Source organism: Vanessa atalanta, chromosome 18, assembly GCF_905147765.1.
Source record: "Vanessa atalanta chromosome 18, ilVanAtal1.2, whole genome shotgun sequence".
Classification (NCBI taxonomy): domain Eukaryota; kingdom Metazoa; phylum Arthropoda; class Insecta; order Lepidoptera; family Nymphalidae; genus Vanessa; species Vanessa atalanta.
Window position 1 is genome coordinate 345,856 of NC_061888.1, and position 18,118 is coordinate 363,973.

The 18,118-nt window shown below is 34.5% G+C and overlaps 3 protein-coding genes across 4 annotated transcripts in view; 1 reads left to right on the forward strand and 2 right to left on the reverse strand.

Annotated features, from left to right (window-relative positions):
* Positions 1–624: 624 nt before the first annotated feature.
* Positions 625–18,118, forward strand: part of LOC125071017 (serine/threonine-protein kinase D1) — an 87,420-nt gene continuing 69,926 nt past the window's right edge. For both annotated transcript variants that reach the window (XM_047681064.1, XM_047681065.1), the window contains exon 1: positions 625–802. The gene's annotated coding sequence lies outside the window, so the exon portion shown is untranslated. The remainder of the gene's footprint in view (positions 803–18,118) is intronic.
* On the reverse strand, positions 2,349–5,461 carry LOC125071091 (esterase FE4-like). The gene is made up of 3 exons (XM_047681183.1): positions 5,264–5,461; positions 4,241–4,416; positions 2,349–3,366 (listed from the first exon to the last, which is right to left on the reverse strand). The coding sequence occupies exons 1-3, from the start codon at positions 5,459–5,461 to the stop codon at positions 2,349–2,351; spliced, it is 1,392 nt and encodes a 463-aa protein (XP_047537139.1).
* LOC125071092 lies at positions 5,889–15,667 on the reverse strand. Its single transcript, XM_047681184.1, has 8 exons — positions 15,494–15,667; positions 14,877–15,091; positions 13,730–14,431; positions 13,386–13,640; positions 12,909–13,085; positions 7,492–7,660; positions 6,231–7,417; positions 5,889–6,141 (listed from the first exon to the last, which is right to left on the reverse strand). The coding sequence occupies exons 1-8, from the start codon at positions 15,665–15,667 to the stop codon at positions 5,889–5,891; spliced, it is 3,132 nt and encodes a 1,043-aa protein (XP_047537140.1).

An 18,118-nucleotide genomic window follows, 5' to 3' on the forward strand; every position in this document is an offset into this window, starting at 1 on the left:
CTGAGTTGCTTGCCGCTTTTTCTCGGAATGTACCGAGAAAAAGAAGCGCATGCAACGAGATTGATCACACAAATTTAGATTTATATGTTAATTGTAAAAATTGTTATTTTAGGTTTAAAGAAGCAAAAGAAAGATGTTTAGATGGACATCATAAAAATGTTGGCGTGAAGAGGTAAAGACAGAAAGCTCAAAGTAGATCAGTTTGTAGAAATTTGTTTGACCATGCATTGGCCCACCTGTGAGTGCGTAGAAATGTTTTGAACTACCGTTATTTCGTTTCTTATTAATATTCTCATGCTCAACGTTAAACTGGCTTCATAATTTCATATTCGCGGTCATAATTTATTTTATACGTTTGATTCAGATACAAAGATTCCATAAATCTGCATAATATGCAGTAACCATATTACACATTCTCTTTAGAAATTGTTTTGATTTAAAATATATTATTTAAATAATATAGAGTGAATGTTATTTAAGAATTTGAGCAGAGGGTATAAAAGATAAAGTATTTAATAAATACATAACATTTTATTTTTTGTTATAAAAAAATAAAGTTGAAAATATCAAAAATATATTTCTGAACGGATTTCACGTCATGTTATGGTTGTCAGTGAAGAGAATGTGACGGGTAGTGCATGTTTTGCCTTTTGTATGTTACTTGTTGATTTTATTAATTAAACCTCACGACAAATGAGTGAAAATTGACTATTCAATTACTTAGTTAATTATGATATAGTGTTGTGAGTGGATGCTGTGGATTGGACCCAACGTTTGCCATCTCCGGGCGTTGACTGTTCAGGTAACGGGATTTGTTTTTGAGGACGTAGTTAACATGTTTTCATACGAACTTTTTTAATTACAATTATTTTATTATTTATATTTGAAAATAGAATTAAGAAATGCAAAAAAAACTTAAGTAAATTCTACTCAAGGTTTAAAGTTTGATAAAAAATCGGCAGTATGAAACACGGATACACGTTGTTACCACATTCGTCATGTAATAGCAAAAAAACCCATACATTTATCAAATTATGTTAACACCAAGTCACCATTCTATCTTGGCAGCTTAACTATGTAATTTACCATAAAATTGAGCAATAACTTGAATCTTGAATGGTAGTGATATATTGTAATTTAATAAACATTATATATTCAAATTTATGATCTAATCTTATGCTATTCGATATATTTAAATATAAAGATCATTAACATTTATTAATGCAAGCAAATATATTGATTTTGTTACAAGCACTATTACAGCTTATTTGGTAACTAAAAATGCAAATTTAAAAGCTCGACATAGTGAGTTGCACCTTCATTTATTTATTCAATGTGAATATAAACATAACATTTGTGATGACAAGGTAGAGTAAGATCAAAGAAACAGTGGGCAGATATCTGAATGATAATATGTACGAGAACACAGAGGAGAGAGCAGACAGGAATTAATCACACATATCCACAACTATCGTCACAATCATTACAAATATATTTCATTTAATCATTCAATATTAAATATGAATATAATTAATAAATGATTAGTGAATAAATTGCTTAAATTTGAGTTATTGCATCATTCAAATGTATGAATATAAAACTTGTTGTAAATTCGATCCCAGAAAGTATACTGCTGGCCTGTTAATTCTTCATTTCTCATATTTCTGTTGAAGACAAGGCAAGGTATGTTGCGAAGGATGATGATACCATCCACAGCGTGTGTGACCACCGGCTGCCAAATTTCCGGTATGAGAGGAGTAGTCAGAGGAGTGGGGTCCCTAAGATTAGAAATTCATTTGTTTTATATTAGGGAATATTCAAATTATTAGTATCAACAGCAATGTCTGAGTAAATATTATATTAATTTTCTTAACTTAAAATTTTATTTTAATGATTTATTTAGGTAATTAATTAAATAATTGTTTAAATACATAAATTCAATATAGCCAAACATTATATGATGACCAAAACAAATTTTTGTTTTACAAATGAAATCATTTACTTTGTTGATATTTGTGTAAGCTTGTCAGGGTAGGTATCACCCATTTATCAGATATTATATCACCAAATAGCTCTATTTAGTATCGTGTTTTAATTTGAAGGATGTGGTACCAGTGCAACTACAGGCACAATGCAATGACATAACATTTAGCTACCAAGAATGGTGGTTTATTAATAATGTAACATTTTTTGCAGAGCCATGTCTATAGGTGATGGTGACCATTTACCATTATGTACCTATTTGCCCGATTGGAATAACAAAAACTATGCTTTTAAACTGAATCTTCCATTATTAATATAATGTAAATAATAATGCAGAGTTAAATAATTGCATACTAAATACCAGCTCACCCGAGTTTAATAAAATTTGTCCACAGTGTGACGAGTCTCTCCGTTATAACTTCATCATAATCTTCTTTAAAATCATTATGACTAAAGTACAAAAATATGTCTCCGGGACTAGCACCGGCAATATTTATTTTCTTGTTTCTACTAATGTTTCCTTTGTACGCGAAATTCATCAAGTAAACTGGATTACCATTACTGGCATAGTTTGCAGCCCATTTAACTACAGGATATTCTACGAAGACATCGTTAATGAAGTCCACGTAGCTATGAATAATACTTTCTGTTAATTCTAATTCTGCAAAATAGAAGTCTTTGACAAGTTTTGCAACTTTGCGCTTCGTGCCCTCGTCTTCAAAAACTAAATCATGTGGAAGTAGATCCTGAAAGTCTTCAGGTATAGTCTGAAATCTTTCATCATCACCAGTTATTATTGTCACTTCTTCAGCATTTGTATAGACAATCATCATTGGAATGTGCTGATAAAGCTTACTTCGTAATACATCTCTGGGATCTTTATCTATTATGCTGTGAGATAAACGTAATTCTTTTTCCACGCAAGGTAAGAAAATGGTAGAAGAATTCACGAGTTTCTTCACAGGAAGCTGATATATGTCTTCGAAGGTGTCCACACCAGCATTTTGAATTCCCAAACTTGTTGCCAAATTAATTACGTCTGTGATCGGGTCATGTTTTATTGTAGTCGGTGATAAAACTGATCCTGATTCTATTATAGCCTTTTGGAAGAGGTCAGTTGTTGAACCAGACAGCAAAAGTATTTCAATAGAGGCAGCGCCCGTCCCTGTTCCGTAAACAGTGACATCCAACGGATTACCCCCAAATTTCGCGATGTTTCTTTGGACCCAATATAATGCCGCTACTTGGTCTTTCAAACCGGCGTTTCCGGGAGCAGCCTCAGTTCTCAGACATAAAAATCCAAGAATTCCGAGTCGAAAATTAAAACTCACAAATACAAAACTTCGTTCAAGTAATTTTAAAGGAACTTTGAAAGAACCCCATCTGAAAATAAATTGCTTTTTTTAAAATTGTATTCTAACGAAAGAGGCCCTTAAGGCAAATATTGTTGGTTCTTACACCTCGCTGCTTCAGTGCGAGCCGCTGGAAACTCGTGTGGCCTTCGGTTGATATTCTACATACAGAGTTTTTCTTCTCAGCCTATCATGATTCGAATTATAAACCTGAAGAATTAGTAGTGCTTGTCCGGATTTGAATCCGTCTTTATGTTAAAATCCCAGTGTTGTATCAACTTCGACATTTAGACTCATAACTCTAGAGTTATTCGTCTAGACGAATAAAATAGAAACGTGCTTTTAATCCTGTAAGAGATAATGAATTCATTGAATTTGACTATCCTGGTTACATCTCCATCATCTCATTTCGAGCCGATCGAAGATCGCTTTAGCAAAGTTTCCGTATACTTACTACTACGGTCTCATTACTTATTCTATTAATAACAATTATGATCTTTGAATAATTAGTTAACAATTGAAATAAATAAATTTATAGGCTCGTTCGACATTTATAAAATAAAATATATTGGTATCTTCTTTAACACATACTTCGTTTCATTTGTTGTAAAATAATCACGACAATGTTTTTCACTAATTTCGTTAAAGGGCGAGTGTCAATGTCACTACAAGGGACATAACAACTTAGTTCCCAAGGTTGGTAGTGTATTGGCGATGTAATAAATAATTAAATTCGCTTATGGCGCCAAGGTACGGGCAGTCGTGATCACTTAGCATCAGGTGACCCATTTGTCAGACCGCCTATCTATGACATAAAAATAGGATGAAAACTTTAAAAAATAAATTACAAAAAATTTATATTTCTAACGCATTTTACTTGTTTGTATAGTTTACTTAAGACGTACCCTTTTTGGAAAACACCATCATGAAAGTGCACAATGACAGGAAGTAATGTAGCGTTCTCTGGCGTGAATACATTCACCACCAGGCAGTTCTCGTCTCCGGAGCCGTCTGGTTGGGGGCACTTGACTCGGTGCGTGGCTTCAAATATACCACTCCATGGTAATGTTGGCTTCGGTGCCTGAGAATTTTGTTTACATCACAACACGTGCATATATACATATCTGTGCATTTACAAAACATTGTCTCCAATATATATATTTTTTTAGATAAACTCACCTGACTGCTCCCTCTATGTATATTTATATATATATTTACCTACTTCGTAGTTGAGTGTATATAATATATAAAATTCTGTATCAAATAATATAGTTATATGCCCTTTAAAATAAGAAAAAAATAATTTGTAAAAGTCAGTTTTACAACACATATTAGAGCTAGGGAGTTTATTTATTATTTTATATAGTTTCCATATAAAAGTATATTTTATCTAGATACAAAGAGTACATGAAATTGGTAATTCAATAAATAATATTATTACAGAATACATTAAGTTTTCATCCATAATAACAATTATATTGTGGCTAACTCGTACGTTGAATTCGTTTAACGTTAATCTGGATGATTCTCCGTGCCAAGATTTCCACATCAATTAGCTATCGATCCCATTTCGTGTCACGTTAGCGACATATTGCGTATGTTATCGTAAACCTTTGCCGGAAATAGCCTTTCGAGTTAAAAATAGTATTGTATGATTTACGGTTTTCTGAACATGGATATAATCGTAGAACCGGTACAAGTAAGGAATATACATTCACATTGAATCAAAAATATTATATTTCATTCATGAGATTATTTGGAAGTCTTCTCGGACAATTTTTCTGTAATCTTGTAGGTTTTTAATTAATTAAACATTATTATTATCTGATTAATCGCGTAGACATTACTTCCCAATTAACTTACGCAACTGATACAATCTAACAGCTCCGCAAATTAGATTTGCGTGTATCGTCAACGAAACAACTGACCTTAAACCTGTCGTAACGCGTGGGCGGGCGGGCGTAGGGTATGCCGAGGTAGGTGTAGTGCGGTGGGTGGGGTGCATAGTACCCCCGCACTATGCCCTGTGTCGTCATCACGTCCCTGTACCGCGCCAGTGGGTTTGGTGGAGTGCGACCGACAACCCCGCACGCCAACAGGTGGACTATGAGCACTTTACTAATCATGCCTCGAGCTACTCGACCATCGGATGACGTTCAGACCATTACATCATACTAACACAAACAAAAGTGTCAATGTTTTAAGTGAGCTTGTGGTTTTGTGATACTTCCTGAATTATCGGTGAGTCCTTATTCTGCTACAGTGTATTCACTAATGGATACAATAACAATTATGTCACCTATGTGAATGTTATTATCATAACAAGCCATTAAACTGTCCAAAACATCCATTTAGTGTCGATTTAAATCACGCCGTAAAGGGCAATATAATCTAAATATAAAACAAAATATTGTGCTTTGGAATATTGTTTAATATACCACTTATAAACTAAGAGAAGCCAAGTACATCGCATATAACATATATATTATGAAAAGTTAATTTAATTAATTGTGATGTTTAAGTAATTAATAATAAGTGGTAATTTAATAGGTTTTAAAAATTCAAAAAGTTACTTATATCCGTCAAAAGTATAGAGCCGAGAATTGTTGTGTAAATCGCAGAATTTAATTTAATTGCTATATTGTGCTCGACAAAGTACTTTTTGTATATGTCGTCCCAGTGTTTTAATCGTGTATGATGATACCCTTTCTCCACGACCACTGTATCCCCAATTGACAGCCAGACTTCCTCAGTTTCTTTGACAGCCTCCAAATGATTCCATTCAATTTTGTCGGTTGTTGGTTTCCTTAAAAAATATCAATAAATATAAATTAAAATTTAACTTATTTCAATCGTGCTGTAAATTCCGATATACATATGTCGCTTCGTTCTTACCCAGATTTGATAAAACTGACCCATAGATCCAACATTACATTCGATATTGTGGTTTCTTCTTCATCTTTGCTGAATACATAATTTAGAGAATCGCCTTTTGCAGATCCCTTAACGTCATTGTGAGTTCCGTAAGAAAACTCATAAAAATAAACTTGAGCTCCTCCTTTTACTAGCAACCTCGCTCCTCTTATAGCAGGATACAAATACTGGCTATCGGTGAAGCACTGTGAAAGCGTTTCCATATCGTTCATTGTGATATTATTCTCTCCAAAGTATTCTGATCGTACTTGTCCCCCGATTCGGTTTTTTTCCTCAATATTATCAAATTTAAGATCACTTGGTAGTAACTGAGAGAAATCTTTGTTTAACTGAGACAAACTTTCTTCAGTGTGGGCTAGTGCCATATCCATAGCGGCTTGATTTGCTGATCCTGTCATTATTGATATTTTCAACATTTCGTTATTTAAAGTATTCCACGGTGTTTCTGTGATCAAACCGGTATCGTTTTCAATACATGGCTTTAATAGTAGACCCCGAGCAGCTCTCATTAATGTTTCTAAATTTATCGTATCGAAAATATTAAAACTGTTTTCTGACTCAACATTCTTTTCACTTTCATCTATATTCTGTATTAAACTTTTCGCTGTTTCTAACGGATTACGGTCTAAGGCCCACGGAGACAAAGCAAACCCACTTTCTGTAATTGCTTTCGAAATCAAAGCCCTTGACTGATTCGATAAAATTAAATATTCGACCAGCGCTCCTCCACCACCGGATCCGCTTATTACAATGTTGGAATCGTTACCTCCAAAGGCTTTAATATTCTTCTTTGTCCATTGAAGAGCTAGATTCAAATCTTTAAGGCCAGCATTTCCAGGTGCAGTTTCGTTTTGTAAACACAAAAATCCCAACGGTCCAATTCTATAGTTTGGCAGAACTAAAATTATTCCTTTAGGAACCAGGTGTCTTGGGCGATATTCTAAGGGATTTCCACTACCCGTATTCGATGAGCCATCGTGAATGTGGAAAAGAACATCGGCGTTTTCAGTATTTCTTTGTAGAAAAATGCTTAACGTGAGACAATTGCTACTTCCAGTGTAGTTGTTTTCTGAATCAATTTGAGGACATTTGGATTTATGCTCAGTGTTTTCGAGAACAGTACTCCAACTGTTAGTCGCAGACGGTGCCTAAAAATTAAATTAAATAAGATCAGCAGTTTAATTAAAATAAATAATATAAAAATGGCATAATAAGCGATTACCTCGAATGGTTTTTCTTCACTAAAACTGCCGTATGGTATATCAAAAAATCCTACGATTTCATTGTCATCTTTAAATCCGCGCACCAGCCCGTATTCAGTTTCGACGAGAATTTCAGTGACTTCCTCAATCCTTTGGGCTCGTATAGGACTAGCATTCTTAGTATTCGACCTCGTGGCATTAGTTACGTTGGATATATTCTTAACTACTCCTGCACTTTTATCAATTAAATCGATTTCAATGCAAGAAGCGCCGATCGTGACGAAAAATATGAATGCCCACATTTTTTGTTTCTGATTTTCTGAATTATATTAGATTTTTATATATGTGTCATGGTGACGAACCCTCAGCCTTATATTGGACCGAAAACTGCTTTTAATAAAGAGTGGTACACTCGAAGCTAAAAGTGATACAAGATCGATCACCTCTAGTATAATTAGGAACATTATTGCTTATATATATATTCAGAAATAAATATATTAAAATTTTACTGGAATGAGCTAAAATGAGATAAAAAACAAGCTCTTCCACCAGGTAGTTAATGTGCTAGTCTGCCTAACTATTAAAAAAAAAAAACCTGAAATACGCAAATATAAAATGTACACATTAGTAGACTTAATTGTATAAATTATGCTTATTAACATAATGTACTAATTTATATTGTAATGTAATTATTATTATAATTACGTTAATCACATTGATATTTATTAATCAGTATATACTCAGGATGTCTAAAAAAATACGGTTCCCTTCACCGAGGATGGATGCAACCAGTTTTAATATTAATAACAATATTGTAAACTGTTATGGAACATGTCACAGAAATATCACATAATATGTTATCATATAGTACCTTCACGTATTTCTGATTAGCCTGAAGGTTGACTGGAGAATCGCCATCAGTCCTCAGAGCAATAAGTACCTTTAATACACGTTGTTTTGTTCAATATTTATTCTTAAATTAATAAACATATATAATCGTAGTACATTAAGTATAGCACCGAGAATTGTAATACATTTTTGTTATTAAAACGCCGCTGCATAGCTTCCATTCAATTATGCCGTAGTAACAATTATTATAGATTTAATTGCGTCCATTTCATCGAGAACGGTCCAACGATTTCTAATTAAACCCCTTTGCTGTGAAATAGTCGTTTACAGTGTTATAATTACTCTACTGACGTACTCCAAGTATAATTAGGAGTTCCCTAATGTTTAATAAATGTGTGACAAATGAACGTTATAAATAGATCTACGTCAACTTTTTAGGTGATATTATTATCTATTCCAACCAAGAGGTATTAAGACAAATAAATAAGTTCGACGGTCGAGATCTAGAATAATCTATGATTCGTGTTACCCATTCCCGAAAAACTGGCGTTTTGAATTTCGGTAAAGTTGTTAGCAGAACTTTGGAAGTAAAATTAAATTTGTTACAGAACTATTAATCAAGAACTGTTTGTATTGCATAATATCTCAAAGCTATTAACAAATCGCATTGACATGTACACGTACAGTTTGTTTTTTTGTTTTCTTCTTCGGCGTTGAATAGGGTGTAATAATTTCCACGTAATATCTTCGCGTATTCTTGGAACGGTGAGCGTACATCCAAAAAACATTGAAATGGGCTACAAAATCAAAATGAAACGCTCTTTCGAATCGTCATTTAACAAACTTTTTTATTTCCAGATGATATCGATATGTAATAGTTTAGATTCCAGCCAAAATTTGAAAAAATCTGTCCTATTCTATAAACACACTTTTGCTTAGACGTCATAATCATTAAACATATATCACACTAAAATCCGTTAAACTAAGAATTGAATTGTACATATTTCACTTCCAAAGTTTTGAGAATACAGATTTTTTGGCATTTCATAAATCTTTTACTTTAAAGTAAGCAATCATTCACATGAACTAAAGCACGCTTACATGCGATTGAAATCAATATGTATGTATATACTATAATTGGCTTTTAAAAGCAATTAACAGAAGCATACATTATTTAATGTTGTATCAACGTCACGAGGAAGATTGCCGTAATGGATTGAGGAGTGACTGCGCACTCTCTTTAAATAGTGATTATACTTTAATGTCATTAAAAACCACTTAGGTGTACACACTTACGGTGGTTCAGAGCTTTTAAATACACCAAAGCAATTATTCTCTTCTTCATTATATAACAATAATGTCCTGTCCGAAGCCATCCCGTGGCGACCAGCTTAAAACCCGAGACCATCGGATCTGCAGCCATAAGAGATAGTCACTATACCACCGACAATGCTTTCCAGAGGAGAACTTGTCGAGCTGTTTACATATTTTACCTGTCCGGTGTGAAAGGTTTTCGGGCAATGCGTCAAGTCAAAACAAATATCACTATTCCGCGTCATATTCTTATAAGTTCGTAAGATGCTAGTTATTGAATGTGAACGTGATCAGATGGTCTTATCTGTCAATGTTAAAGATCAAGATAATCTGTATCTTGACGTCATCTCATATATTGTTTCACAATCATCTTACTATTACGCTACAAGTCGCAGAGTAAAACGGAAACAATTAGATAACAACGGAGCAACAATAGTTTGTTATCGAAGCTGCGAACGTTTCCTTAATTGGTCATAACAGATTTACACACGCGTGACTTTCGTCTCGTTCGCAGGAAAGTTCGACGAGTATTCGTGTACATACAAGCGACTGTTCGCACATTCATTTTTACTCCAACTCGTACAAACAGACGACGTTTAAGACTTTATAATTCTGGGGATAATTATTTATAAGTTGTGTTACGTGAAATTCCGAATCGAATTACTTAGATTGTTTAGTCAATCTCGCATAGATCAATGCGCATATGATCAAAGGTGTAAACGGTTACTTCGCCTTGCAAGTCGTTCTTTGGATCGAACCTAAAAAACCGTAGCGAAACTCCACGAACCGATGCTTTTATCGCCATTATAGTTTATGACTCTAGACGTTCCGCTTTAGTGTTATGCAATAAATAATAGTTTACCAAAATCAACGCTGGTTTTATAGCCAAGATTCGTCGGTAAGCTTAATTAGTTCTCTTTGTCAAAGGTTTCCAACTGGATTTTGGCTGAGTATTTGTTTTTATCGAGTACTAAATTTGTAAGAAAATCTTGCTGATTTTTTGATTTTCCAGTCAGCACTTTGCTTTGTCTGTCCGTATCCTGTAAGATCAAACGAAACAATGATCCTGGCACGTTTTAAAATGTAAATAGCGTTTTTTTTTGTAACGGTGTATTCATTACATACAAATTTAGTTGACCAGCGAGGTATTAGTCTCGAGTGGCTGCTCAAAAGGTGAACAAAAGTGAATGCCTTTGTGGATATGCCTATATTGTGGGTAGTGGGTGTCTTAGGATATGAGAAGCCATATTGTATCGTTATAATTATTCATAGTCGGCTAGCTACCAACCGTGGAATCGCCCGCGTGTGCAGGGCAGGAGGGGGGCGATGACGATATAAGTTAAATGTAAGATATATTAACCATACCTTAATCGTCAATCACTAACCCTAGAAACTAAGATAATATGTCTCTCGTATCTGCAGTTACACTTAATTTTATTTATTTTATTACTGTTTGGAGGTAAAATATCTGATGAGTTGGTTGTACCCAGACGGACTTGCACAAAGCCCTACAACCAACTCAATTATTTTTCTTTCATATGTGCGAATGTCTCGATCTAACTTTAGGTCGACCATAATTGCGCAATTCGTACACTTTGATTCTTGATTGTTGTAACCCTAAAGCATAAAACCTTACTCGTTAAATCTGTTACGACTTTTCCTCACGACGGTACAAGCTTAATTTATTATCTATATGAGCACCTTTATCAATTATTATCACACCACTTGCAGCAGCGATAAAAACAGCTTTTTGTATGTTTAGGTTTTTCGTTGTTATAACGAAATGAAAACATACAAAATAATTTTTATATAAATAGACTTACAGAGAATCATCAGAGGTATTTTTTATACCACTGAGTTTTTTCTCAGGTTAGGGTGTTAACTTTTCCGTACTGGTTGTACATTTTAATTCGACAAGCAATAAATGTAATGTTAGCAATTAAATTTAAGCGAATATTTGCTACTTGCATTTTTAAGGGATTTGGTTTTTATTGAAGTTTTTATTTTTTCCATCGCTTTTAGATATTGGGAGATTGTAACAAATATTAACCATTCCTTCATTGTGCTAAAATGTAACGTCCCTTGTACACGTGGCTACACTAGCTCAATCAATTTTCAAAATGGAACACAACAGTACTAAATTTTGCTGTTTGAGGGACTGTTGTGATATAATTATATTTTTGATGCTTATACCAAAAATTACTGAAACTTTTAATACTTTTAGAAAAATATAAAATAAAGCATGAGGGCCAGTAACTGTAACACGGGTAAATATCTCCGCTTCTTTTGTGAAAAAGGTTTTTTTGAGGTTACCTTACTTTGCTTCAATGGTGGATATACCGCATTATATCGAATATATATTTTTTGAATATTGGAGCTACTCCATCAATATATTTATTTTATACCAAATACTATCTGATCATTATCATATGTTTTATTTTAACTTATATCGACTGTATATGAAAAATAAACCTAATTATTGTGTGAAATATAACATACAGTAAACAAATCATAGCGAAGGATATCCGGCGGATATCCGCATTGAAACTGTCAAGATGTTGTGAACTGATTTAAACAATATATATTTTTGTTACAGGTGAGTTCGTCTAAGATCACATTATTGGCTATTCGTTTAAAAAATGTGAATAAAGAATATCTGCCTACCCTCAACAGTCACTTGCCTGGTGAGTATTTAATTTTTAACATTATACCTGCATTATGCTTTTACAAGCCAGCCATTTGCCAGTCCGTTGCACTACGGGGTCAGCACCAACTCATTAGCAGCCTGTAAATTTTCCCACTGCTGGGCTAAAGACTCCTCTCCCTTTGAGGAGAAGGTTTGGAGCATATTCCACCACGCTGCTCCAATGCGGGTTGGCGAAATACACATGTGGCAGAATTTCATTGAAATTAGACACATGCAGGTTTCCTCACGATGTTTTCCTTCACCGCCGAGCACGAGATGAATTATAAACACAAATTAAGCACATGAAAATTCAGTGATGCCTGCCTGGGTTTGAACCCGAAATCATCGGTTAAGATGCACGCGTTCTAAGCACTAGGCCATCTCGGCTCTTGATACTCTTGATAGCACCAACTCAGGTTCATGATATAGATCATAGCTACTTTTCTTCTTTTCAACTGATTATATATATTTGTTTGTCGTTTTATTTATTTATTTATTATTAATTATTACTTAAAAAATAGTATTACAAAAACAAGAAAGAATATATCTTTTATTTAAATATAATATAAAACATGTTTATAAGATTACTGAGCGGTGTTCCTTCTGTTTTCGAAGTAATATTTCTCATAAATATCTTTCCACATCTGCGTTTTCCTTTTATAAGGAAATTCTATCATGTTTAAATCCACGTTAATATCCAAGATCCGAACATCATGAGGATTTACGGGCTCCCACAGGAAATGTTCACTTTCCGGCGTTGGATTCCTGGGAACGAAATACTTTGTTTATATTAACCATGGTCGTTTACATCTTAATGAAAACAATTTTTTTTCGGTATTCGTAGGTGAACTGACGAATAGGCCACCACCAACATCAGGTAGCTGTAAGAAATGCGCCACCAACCTTGGGAACAGTTGTATTCTCATTCCTTAAACAAGAACACAACAATACTTAGTACTCGGTGCCGCTGAAAATCAGCGTTGGGATCAAAACCCCGTGGTCTCCCGTTTTGAAATCACACCACTACACAGTTTACAGTTTATGTAATTACTTGTCGAAACTTACAAATGCTTCACGAAATTTGTCCAAAGTCGTATAATATTCTCTTGTACTATTCCATCTTCATCATCTAATTTCTCACCCTTCGCTGGGAACAAGTATGCCAATTCATCCGAGTGCGCTGCGCCTGTCTTCATCACGCCTGGTTCTCCTTCCACACCCACATTCCCCAAGTAGGAGAACTGATAGTAATACACAGAGTCGCTAAAAGAAGCGTGAAGGCGTACGCTCCTGTGAATATGACCTAAGAAGTAGGCGTCTCTGTAAAAGAGTTTGATCTTAATAGTCAGCATATTTGTATCAGAAGGGAGTTTCTAATTAGCTATTTAATTATATAAGTGGTAAGCTACCTGTGGTAAGCTAACAGCGATGCCATCGTCATGTTCCCGTCGAAGTACATATCATGGACTTTGTTAGCTAGTTGTGGTACATCTCTTTTGTTTGTTTGTAATTCACTCGGAAGCAAGAATTCCATTCCCTTAGACATTCTCGTTAAAGCTTTTGAGCTTTTCAGCATTGAAGCAAATACATACGCTTCATTATTAGTGTACCCCACTATCATCGGGACTTTAGACATGTTTCCAGTCGACATAATGTCAAAAGGCGACTGAGATAATAATCTTTCTTCACTTTTTAACGGTTTTTCTATGCAGATACCAAACGGCAAGTAGGGAACCTCGAGATCTTCAGCTTTTTCTGCTAAATCTGCAATCCCAACTTTGTTTAAAAAGTGCATGTCTTTACTTTCGTCAAAATTCATTTTTAAGAATTTCGCTCTATTTTCGGCATCATAGTTAAAGGCCCAAGGGGCTAAAACTGTTCCACTTTGTAGAATAGCCCCATGGAATAACCCGGAAGCCATTGGTGTCAGCATCAAGGATTCTACTAAAGCAGCTCCAAAGCTTTGTCCAGCTACTATAACTTTATTTGGGTTTCCATGAAAAGCGATAATGTTGTCTCTAACCCATCGTAAAGCTAGTACCACGTCCTTTAAACCTGCATTGCCTGAGACTTTATCTTCGCTTAAACATAAAAAGCCTACTGGTCCCAACCTGCCAATAAATGATTCATTTATAGTTTAAAAGTTAATCCTTAATTTTATTCGCCTTCTATAATGACGATTCAAAGGTGCTTGTAAAAGCCTACTTGAATAAAGTATATTTCGACTTTGATTAGTTCGCGTATAATTAATCTATCCGATTAATTTGGAACTTTGGGAGAGGCAGGTAAAGGAAGATTGGTGCATTTCTGTATTATGTTCGCGTATATCGATTTTTATTTTAACGTTCTTAAATATTCAATTAATTTATTTATTGCAGTTGTATTGGACAGTGTCGGTAGTTACAAAATGGTATAATTATTATTTTTTGGATCAAGTGAGATATAAACTTATTCCAACCAAACGATAAATAAAACAGGTTTTCGCATATCATCGAGTACATTTTGAAATAATAAACCCGTTTATTAAGTTGATGATGAAGATGAATATCTTCATACCTGTGCCTGATAGTCACTATGACAATTCCTTGCTTCACCAGCAACGTGGGGTTATACCGACCACTACCTCCAGTTACCCAGGCCAAGACCGGCAGATTCGACCCATGCGGAACGTGGACGTCTAAATGTAAACAATCCTCGACTGGTGAACTTGAGTAGCATTGTATCTCGTTCGATTCTCTGACGTTTGTCCACGTAGGCGCGAGTCCAGCATGCTATAATGAAACGAGTGTATATGCCGCGAGCTCTATATCAAGCCTATTTCCAGCTAGGTGGGTGCAATTTTCCATCTGGAGCATTTAATTAACTTTCCGTCCATTTTAATATTTATTACATATTATTATTATTATAATCCTTTCTTAGTTTTAATAATTGAAAATGAATTATTTTTTACATACTTGAATATTATATACATAGCAAAATCGAATCTGTCGCAACATTAATTCGTGAAATATTGCCAAGATGCCACAACCGCCGCTAAAGACTCTGCCAGCATAGGACTCGTAACTCAACAGGGAAAGTACCTCGATAGTATTAGATTCGGTTGCAATTACCCATATGATGTTCAAGTTATTTTTAAAATTTAAATTTTAAACACAGGGAAATTCTCAACTTACCTTAAATCTTCCGTTGACTCCACTTATCGAGCCGTACGGAATACCTTGATAAGAAACGAACCCGTCTCTAAGGACGCCGCGGATCTTCCCCTGAGCTATGTTTATCACGTCCTGAGCAGTGATTCGTGTCAAAAACCACATTAAAATTATGAAAATCATTCCATACGTCGCCATCATTAACTTCGAAATTCTGATTCCTTTGGAAGATATATCCAAGTCTATTTTGTTTGTATGTTTTTGTTACTTTATTGAATCGTTGTTTCTATCTCACTTATCTCGTTGGTTGGTTTTGTGAAGGCTTATACTTTATCAATATCGCTGGCCCTGTAAGCCGTCAGCTCGTTCAATAAGGTATTAGTGCGTTGTTATCACGTTTTGACTGCAAAACATCAATCGCGTGCCGATGATATGTGTTCGCGCTCTGATGAATTACGATTTTCATCAAATCTCGTGTGTTAGAATGTTGTGGACTGGAGTGGAGCAATTTATTATTTTATTTCCCGTACATGAGTCTCGTTTTATTTCAATATACCTTTAATTCTTGTCGGTCTCGCAGCTTATTAGATCATACATATAAACCAATAAATCGGATGTTACACAAAAGTATATTTATTTGTCTCAGTCTCTCGAAGTGCTTCGAAGTGTGAGATTTATCTTATCAGTATCTTGGCCCTGAATGCTAAAAATTCATTATCGTTCACCGGAGTGGTAAGTACGTAATATATAGAGATGTGCCAAAGATGTATTGTGTCTCGAGTGGTAGTATTGTGTCCATTCGTTTCGAAATATTGTAAATGTGAAATTTCGTTTGGTGTTAGTTCTGGTTCGTGATTTGAAAAGTATGTGTGGCTGTTTTCTAGTGTACTTTTCTTTAAGTATTTTATGTATACAATATGTAGGATATTTTTTGTTTGACTTATACTTATTTTCTATTTTTTATGGTATCGTATTGTTTTATTTGATATTTTATGCATCGTGGGTACGAAGTCACTGAATGCATTCGTTGCATTGGAAGCAATCTGGAATATTTGGAATGTTTCACCGTTTTGCTGGATTAGTTGTTTATAGGAAATATGATATAAGAATGTATTTACTGTAGTCAAATCCCAGTTCAAATAAGCGTTGTTAAGAATTTTTTAATGTCAGTCCAGAACTACGAAGTTAGCAGGTGGCCATGTTTGAAATTCAGCCAATAGAACTGCATCATGTGAGACGAAACAAACGTATTATAAACAAAAGTAATATATTTAATTATGCGTGTTTACAACAAAGACATCCAAAAAAGGGTCGTACACAATATCGACATCTGAAAAGGTCTTGTTTGAGTATCGTGCAATCATCCATAATCCGTCGCCAGTGTTGTTACAATCACGATGGACATCAATTAGTTCCTATATTGGGTGGCATATTGGCGTTATAAGGAATGTTTAATCTGAACAGCGCCAATGTCTGTGGGTAATGGTAGCCACTAACGATCAGGTGGTACATTTGCCAATGGGCCTAATTAACTAAACAAAAAATCACCAACCATAGATCAATCAAAAAAACGAATCATTTGCAAAGGTATTAATAAAATTCTTCGGTTGAAATATTCACATCCATATTTCTGACATTCAATTGACGTGACTACATTCAACATCCGACGGATTCCGAGAATGTACCTCGTTTCCAACACAATGCACTTTTACCTTTTACTATTGAAATTGTAATATTCCCTATTGAAATTCAAAATTGCCCCGTATTATAGGTTGTTTAATGATAAAGTCATTGTGTCGCGTCGCTATTGGGACTAATTTCTTCCGCGTTAAAGTACAATATGCCTTAATTAAGTCTTTGAAATAATTGACTGACAAGAGCGTCCCTCATTAGACAAATGATTAAATCGTTTACATAGAGTTTTCGACATCGACTCACAATTGAGTTTTATACTATACTTAAATTGTGGTTACATGTTTATATTTTAAATCTCACTTTCCCAAAAGTGCCCATTGGCGCTTAAGCGTTTCTTCCTTCCTACTGATGATATTTAATAAACTTCTCCGATAGGATACACGTGTGGCAGCGACCACTAAAACTAATTAAAGATTAAAAAAATTAATACACTAAAGAAAGAAGTGACATAAATTCTGAAACATCTTAGCAGGAATGATTTGCCCAGTGTTGTGCAGTACGACTGTAAGATAACACTGTAATTATTTCGAACTTTATTTTAACAGAAACCTTAAACACCCAGCATATGGAAAAATAATAACCGCCGAATTTCTTATTACTCCTCGACATACCCTATTTGTATTCCGAACTACATAGCTTTACATTTAAAAAACCCTTTTAAAAAACGTTCAACGTCCTTGATAAATATTTAAATCGTGTAATTTACTCTTAAAACTATAGCTCCTTAATCTTAGTAATACGTTCGTGTCAACTCGTCCACAATACTGGACTGAAAGTATTAAGAAAGCTAAACTCCATAGTAAACTAAATGATTCATTTTGGAAATAATTACGGAATCGTCAGTAATATTACATTGCTGATAATTGTTTCCATTGCTTAGTCCGTTGTAATAGATGTAAGTTTTTTTAAGCGCCTGCGAGAAATGAAATGCAGCAGTACTTATTGCGTCGTCGT

Excerpts from the sequence above, each read along its gene's own strand:
- LOC125071091 (XM_047681183.1), bottom strand. The coding sequence starts at position 5,461 with ATGATTAGTAAAGTGCTCATAGTCCACCTGTTGGCGTGCGGGGTTGTC. Across the intron at positions 4,417-5,263 it reads CGCGTTACGACAGGTTTAAG|GCACCGAAGCCAACATTACC; the intron begins GTCAGTTGTTTC and ends CAAAATTCTCAG. Across the intron at positions 3,367-4,240 it reads GATGGTGTTTTCCAAAAAGG|ATGGGGTTCTTTCAAAGTTC; the intron begins GTACGTCTTAAG and ends ATTTATTTTCAG.
- LOC125071092 (XM_047681184.1), bottom strand. The coding sequence starts at position 15,667 with ATGGCGACGTATGGAATGATTTTCATAATTTTAATGTGGTTTTTGACA. Across the intron at positions 14,432-14,876 it reads ATAGTGACTATCAGGCACAG|GTTGGGACCAGTAGGCTTTT; the intron begins GTATGAAGATAT and ends ATTTATTGGCAG. Across the intron at positions 13,086-13,385 it reads ACAAATTTCGTGAAGCATTT|GAATCCAACGCCGGAAAGTG; the intron begins GTAAGTTTCGAC and ends TTTCGTTCCCAG.